Source organism: Myotis daubentonii, chromosome 6 (assembly GCF_963259705.1).
Source record: "Myotis daubentonii chromosome 6, mMyoDau2.1, whole genome shotgun sequence".
Classification (NCBI taxonomy): domain Eukaryota; kingdom Metazoa; phylum Chordata; class Mammalia; order Chiroptera; family Vespertilionidae; genus Myotis; species Myotis daubentonii.
In genome coordinates this window covers 15,640,901-15,648,271 of record NC_081845.1, presented here as the reverse complement: position 1 = coordinate 15,648,271, position 7,371 = coordinate 15,640,901, and the positions used below count along the sequence as shown (strand labels likewise).

The 7,371-nt window shown below is 36.7% G+C and overlaps 1 protein-coding gene across 14 annotated transcripts in view; it reads left to right on the top strand.

Moving 5' to 3' along the window:
* Positions 1-1,439: 1,439 nt before the first annotated feature.
* The window catches only part of TRDN (triadin), a 278,614-nt gene continuing 272,682 nt past the window's right edge, over positions 1,440-7,371 (top strand). For 5 of the 14 annotated variants that reach the window (XM_059700227.1, XM_059700231.1, XM_059700233.1 and 2 more), the window contains exon 1: positions 1,447-1,891. In XM_059700227.1, coding sequence (XP_059556210.1) covers positions 1,870-1,891 — 22 coding nt within the window. In that variant the 5' untranslated portion in view covers positions 1,447-1,869. Of the gene's footprint in view, positions 1,892-7,371 lie in introns of all 14 variants that reach the window. The other 9 variants (XM_059700236.1, XM_059700226.1, XM_059700238.1 and 6 more) reach the window with 8 other exon arrangements.

Here is a 7,371-nt window from a genome sequence, read left to right as displayed (position 1 = left end):
GTTAACTGCAGTGAAAGACTATGAAAGTTTCTGACAAATGGATATGGAAAGCACTATCTTTTCTTAAAATGGAAGCACTGTGGAGATGAATGGAGATGCCCTTGTGAGTAGAGTCCTGCTTTTAGGCTCCATCCTCCCCACTATAGAAAGTGGACACTGACCCATGTCTCCATGAGGGTGCTGGAAGGAGCTGGTGTCTTCTCGGCTCCTGGCATACCTAATTTTTAAGGATTCCCTTTCCTTGCAAATGGTAGTGTCTGCAATAAGTTTTACTTTGTGGGCAAGGTGTCGACTTATGGTCAAAAGCCTCCAAGCCCAGTGGTGAGTGTAGGATCTTATATAAAATCATGAATGTAACTGGAATTACTTCCTCTTTTGTGAGTTGAGAGTGTTTACTTAGTTATGTTTTTATTTGGTTGGTATATCCACACTCCCTATTGTGCAAAGAATTGGGCGGCAAATACAGAACTGCTGACATGGATGGAGGAGGTCATTGTCTATGGAAATAGCTTGTGCAGTGCTCTTTGGAATCTCAAATACTAAAACAACACGCGTGACTTTTCTTTATGATCTCTAAGATACCATACAAATTCAAGAGATTCTGACAACCAGAGGCAGAAAGTTAAGGCTAAAAGTTTAAACTACAAACATTTGTTAGGTTGAATATGAGACTAAAATAAAAGATAAGGATCGTAAGGCCTTGACTATTCACAAAATGCCTAGAATTTGTGATTATTGATGCCCTTTGATTCTCCTTCTCCTTCCAACCACCAACCATTGAATATTTCCCTGCTCATTAACACTTGGCTAGGAGTAGAAAGATAAAATGCTAATCAGCCAATCGGACTAATTGTTAGCAGCAATGATCATTATTTTATTTTATTTTACTTTATTTTTCTTGAAGTTGAGGTAGGGAAAAGATGAAATCTTTTACTAAAATGTGGGCTGGAGATTCCTAAACTTTGTGCCACCTTCCCTTTCTTTTAGTGAATACATAAGTTCCGATACTTTGTTTTTTAGTAAGATATTAAAGTGAACAAAAAATTGAGTAATTCATCTGTTCTCAAATGTTAATATAAGTTCATATTACATATTTCCTATTGCCTAGTGTTTGGATAGTCCTATTCTCCTACAAGGAAGCTTCAGGATTTAATAGTTCCAACTTTAAATGTAGGCCTATATAAAGAACTGCACTTGCTCAGTGGATTTAGACTAATAGGGAGTCAAGGTGGAGAAAATGACTTAAGACTACCTTCCCCTTTGCCTCTGCTAGACATTACAGGGCCCTCCCCACACCAAATAAGGGGAAGAGGAATGTTCTGAGCATTAAGGACACTAAGAATAAATCTGAGTTATCATGGATAAGATTACTTTCAACTCTTTAGTTCATGTTTTCAGATGTAGACCCCAAGAACTGTAATAATCTTAGGAAAACTGTGAGGGATTAAGCAATACTTTTTAGTTCCCTTTCCTTCTTTCATTATTTCTTTATTTTTTTATTGCCTATCTCTATTTGGGGCTGGGGAGCTGGTGTGTGTGTGTGTATGTGTGTGTGTTTCCCAGTGCAAAAAAAAAAAAAAAAGTACTGCAGAGTCCTAGGGAGATGAGGCTATTTTTATTCGAAGCTGATACTTCTGCCTGAGCCACAAGTGCTGCTTGGAAAGGGCTCAGGTTGTTTCCAGGGGGAGAACTCTGCAGAGAAGATACAAGTTCAAGAAGACACAAGGAAGCAGCAGGAACAGCCAGGAAAACCAAGAGCCCTCACTCTTCACCCAGAACGCCCCCAGCAGAGTTCTCGAATCCTAAAGTATTCTGCAAAGTGCCACTAGACCAGGACTCTTGGCCTGCCTTTTCCTCTCTGGAAACACCATGACTGAGATCACTGCTGAAGGTACTGCTACCATTTTCCGATAGTATCAACTAGAATACAAAGTAGAAATTGACAGTCAATGTGCCGACTTAAAATCTTGTTTTTAGTTCATTGCTTTGATCAAGTGACTCCATACGGGATCAGAGAAGTGGATTTGGGAACTGAGAGGCGGGCAGAGCGGTGTGTTGGGGGAATGAGTAGAGGTTTATCGGAAATTTTGCATGTGGAAACTTTTTTGCTACGCCAAAGGCCCCACTAGTGAATAGTGTCACCCACACCTCTATAAATAGCCGTGGCCTTGTAACATAGCTGATATCTCACCTAGCAAAAATACAAGGCTTGCAAGCGTGGAGACCACAATGAACTTAAAATGTTGTATTTCATGTTTCAACTTGGAATTTGAGTATTTTGCCTACTGGTATTTTAAAATAGAAATCCTAATTTATGTTTCCTTTCTAACTGGAGTATATAAATACACCCACATACAGATTTGTATACAATTTAAGATATAAGTTCTCCCTCAAAGTTTTTTTTTATATTTTACTAGAGACAAGGTTTGGAATTACAGAAAATCACTACAGATCAATGTGATTTCCAAAATAAAGCAATTTAAAACTGGCTGTATTCTGATTCTTTTGATGCACTCATGTTTCTTTCCCCCCTAAATGATGAATTCTATCTTTATTTTTAAACAAATATTTTATTTCAATACTTATTCTGAAAAGGTGCATGCTATAAATAAAGCATATAATGTTTAATTATTTCACCATGGTAGTAATTGTTTTACATATGTATTATATGTAAAATGTATGTTTAGATGTAAATATACAAATGTATATATCTAATTATATATATATCTAATTATATCTAATTATATATATAATATCTATCTATCTATCTATCTATCTATATATCTATATATATATCTTAAGCTAAAAAGACACTTTAAAACAACTCAAGCATGTTGAACACAGACACAATCCGGTTCTAGTTGGTGTAAAAATTTGGGAGGTGGATCTAAAATTTGCTTCTGACAGCTGTAAAAAAATCAGACAGGTGGTGCTCTCAAAAGCTTCCAAGTTGAATGCTGTGTTGGTTTGTTTTTAATCAGACAACTAAAAAATAGAACCTGAGGTTTTGGCGCTGTGGACAGACAGTTCTATGGACACACAGTGACATCAGAGTTGGAGATTTTTTGTATTTATCAGAAGAAATATCTTACTTGTACTTTCCATTGAGACATTTAGTCTGATACCCTAAATTAACAAAAACAACTGCTGAGAGATTTCCCTGTATATCAGGTATTTTGCTCAGGGCTTTGTGTGTATTTACTTATTTAAACCTCGCACAATTCAATTAAGTCAGCATTATTATCTCCACTTGGCAGAAATAGAAACGGTAGCTCAGATGTTTGGTGACTTGCTCAAGACCACAGTATTGCCAAGATTAGAAGCTCGTTCCCTGAAATCTAGTTTGTGTTTTCTCTTTTCTGTAAAAGGATATCAGGTTTCCTCTTCACCCATTTTAGTTGAGAACTTGCTAACTAAATATAAGCAGCATTTTTTCCTATTCCTTAGATATTCTGAGTCATCCAGCCTTTGGTTTGTCTTAAAGAGTGCTGTCTATAAAAACTTCTTGCTTAGCCCGGCACAAGTTGCTAAGATACCTATGAATATATTTCTCTACCTCTGCACAGGACTGCCAGCTGAATCAGGAGGTCACTTGGCCAAAACATTTTTGGCTTGTCTGTAGATTATGCTCTGTAGACCTTTGCACTTAATTGGTAAAACATTTACAGGAGAATTCTTCAATATGAAATAGAACTTTTCTATGTTCTCCCCATGGGAGAGTTTAAAGTGTTCTTGGAAGACCTCCTGGAGTCACCCATTCAAAATCATTGAATTAGAAAGAAATTAAAAATGCAAAAATGCCACCCAGTTCCTGGGTGATGGTCATTTCCTACTCCTTGGCTTTAGCAGTTCATAGGACCTATGTCATCTGAACATCAATTATGTGCTCTTATCATTTTCTGGGATGGTTTATTAATCACATTTCTCAAATAATAATTAGACTGCCAAATCAGAGCTTAACTTTTAAGGTTAGCACTTCAGTCATTCTCAGTGGTGATCTAAAGTTTCTTGCACACTGCTTCTACTAGACACTTTTCTTTTTGTCTTCACAATTCTCATTTTTTGTGTCTCATCTAGCCTTCTTTTAGAAGTGAACTTTTCTACAGGGCCTTGGTACAACCTGGAATATTCTTTCCTCTCACCTGCTATATTTCTTTTGCACCACTTTTGGACACATTACTGCAATGTAAACACTGCATTAGTGGCCTATGACATCTACTGATTACTCTTCTGATCCATTTATCACAGAACAAGCAAACACATCATCGTAGCACTTAAGAAAATTAGAGTTCAGTAGCCTCTTACAGAGTTCTAGTTCACTGTCCTCACCTCAAATTTTGAAAAAACTGAGGTTCATGCAGTTATATGACTCTCCATGGTCATTAATAATTACAGGAGGTCTGATGATACACTTCATGTCTCCGTTGGTGTATCCCAGAGCTTATTCAACCATAATGCAGGACATGTCTCTAAACCTTACCCAGTTCTTCACGTAGATTTCCACTGCATGTTCCAAGCTCGATGACTTTATCTGACAAACGAAAGGAAGTAATGCAAGGTATGGAATTGTCTTTCAAGAACAGAACAATAGAGTAACCAGAACTAGGACCAAGTTGAACACCAAAGGACTTTAGGCAAACAACATCTCTTGATTCTGGCCTTGATAAATTAATAAAGATAATTATAATTACAATGATAATAACACTTCACATTTATTCAGAAGACATTATATGTCAAGCACAGTGTTAAGCTTGCTTTATGATCATTTAAACCTCAGGACAACCAAATGAGACAGGAATAGGAACCTGAGGTTTAGAGAGGTTAGAAATTTGCCTGAATTCACACAGCTGTATATGATGTAGCTAGGACTCACAACCACATCTCTGATCCCAAAGTCACATTGAATACTTCAATACTAATAGTTAGCCTGGTATGAATTTGGAGGTTAATGGGGGCCTACACTAGGTCCCTGTTCTGGTTTGGCCAATGCTACTTTGGGTAGGTTAGAGACAGCCACAGACTGGATCAGACTCAAACAGCACTAACTTTTAACACTATAAATAACCTTCTATCTTCTTTGTAGAGGCTCAGTTATTCCTAGACAAGTGCCTAAGTTAGTTTCCCTTCTGAGGTCCATATGAATTTTCAACTACCAATTTCAGCATCTATTTGACAGTATGTATCGCTAGGCAAAATACATTTTGAGTAATTTGTTAATAAAATGACATTTAATTAATTCTTAATAGCTTTGTTAAAAAGATGGAGATTTTTAAAAAATAAGTTGAAACAATATGTAATGTTTTCAAATTGCCAGTTAAGTAATACATAAACATATAATTGTTTACAATAATAATTGTGCTCTTTTGGTATAAAGATCTCCAAAGTAGTTAGAAATAAAATATTTACATAATGGATTCCTGTTGATAGAAATCCTATATATATAATAAACTTAGCATTACTAGAACACTTAGTTGAGAAAAATTCTTTTTTAAGTTATTAGTTATGTCATTCTCTCAACTTCTAAACTATTATATAATTTCAGGATTCAGGAGAAGGGTTATTGTACTGCATATTCTTTTCTTACTATTAGTTCAAGCGTATTTCACTGCTTCTGTATCAAACCTACGAGAGGGTTTTTATATTACACAATGCACTGCTTTGACAGAATCTGTAGCACACGAGGAACCATGGTTGCTCTCAAGGAAAAAGATCAATAATTCATAGCTAAACTACTTAACAACTATGTACAGAAGTTATACCATTTAGAGCAACAGATAGTAAAATTGAAAGAAGGAAGAGATCCAACTTACATATCTGTATTTATCTGACCAAAACCAAGAGCAGCTACTCTGGCCTAAGTGGAGATGACTTGTGTGTAGCAGGAGGAGAAAGAGAATAAAGAACTAGGTTCAAGTCTAATTACTTCCAGGTATGTTCTCCTTTCCAGGAAAAACAAGAGACCACAGAATATCATTTTTAGATGCAGAAACACATTTTTAAAGTAGAAATTAATAAGGCAGTATAGTTGGAGGAAATCACGATGGTAAGAAGCACAGTTAAATGAAAATATGTGTACAGGTCATTTAAATGCAAGGTTAGAATTCTTTTATTATTATGTACCACTAGAGCAAAATGCAAAGACCCTTGGATAAAAGCCTGGAAACCACAATAAGGGAAGCTGTTGGCAAAATATAGGGCAATGATAGCGAGGACTAACAAAATAAAAAAATATAAAAGGAGAAAAAAAGAAAAGAACAACAATAAAAAATATAGCCTCCAATTTTCAAGAAACAGAGGGGTGCAGAATATGCTATAAACTATTCCATAACATGAAGTCAACAAAATCCAGAGTATGGGAATCTCTACAGTACAAACAACCCAGTTCCTTTAAATAAGTTATTAGGAACAAAAAGAGATGCCAAAGAAGCTTATAGACTAAAACAGTGGTCGGCAAACTGCGGCTCGCAAGCCACATGCGGCTCTTTCGCCCCTTGAATGTGGCTCTTCCTAAGCCTTAGGAGTACCCTAATTAAGTTAATAACAATGTACCTACCCATATAGTTTAAGTTTAAAAAATTTGGCTATCAAAAAAATTTCAATTGTTGTACTGTTGATATTTGGCTCTGTTGACCAACACACACACACATATTGGTAAGTGAATTTACTGACCACCAATCCCTATATAATAAAAGCCTAATATGCTAAGTGTCCTGTCGTCTATTCATCCGTTCAACCAATCAAAGCGTAATATGTTAAAGATATGCTAAGGCCACTCAACCGCTCGCTATGACATGCACTGACTGGTAGGTTAGCTTGCTGCTGGGGTCCGGCTGATCGGGACTGAGTGAGACGGGCTGGACATGCTCTGGAGCCCTCCTGTGTCCCTCCCTGGCCCTGATCGTGCACTGATGGGGTCCCTTGTCCTGGCCTGCACCCTGTCGAAATTTGGGACTCTTCAGGGGATGCTGGAGAGCTGGTTTCAGCCCCATCCTGCAGGCCAGGCCGAGGGACCCCACTGGTGCACAAATTCGTGCACCGGGCATTTAGTTTATTTATAAGTGCAAATTATTCTCTAAAATGAACAGTCTGTTGTTATTGAAATGGAAACCAAATATACTAATGTTAGAGGAGTCCAGAAATGTACATTACATTTGTAACAGCAGACAAGGAAATGCCGATTTTTAAATATAGTCATCATAATGTGAAAATCTGGAAGTTAGTTTCATATAATTTTTTCCAAATTATCAGTGACATTAATCAGAGACATTAATTAGTAACAGATTATTTTGAGATGGTCCATGTGAAAACCTAAGAACTTAAAAACCTAAGGAGCCAGTATGATGCAAGTAAAATAATACTAAGAAACACTGT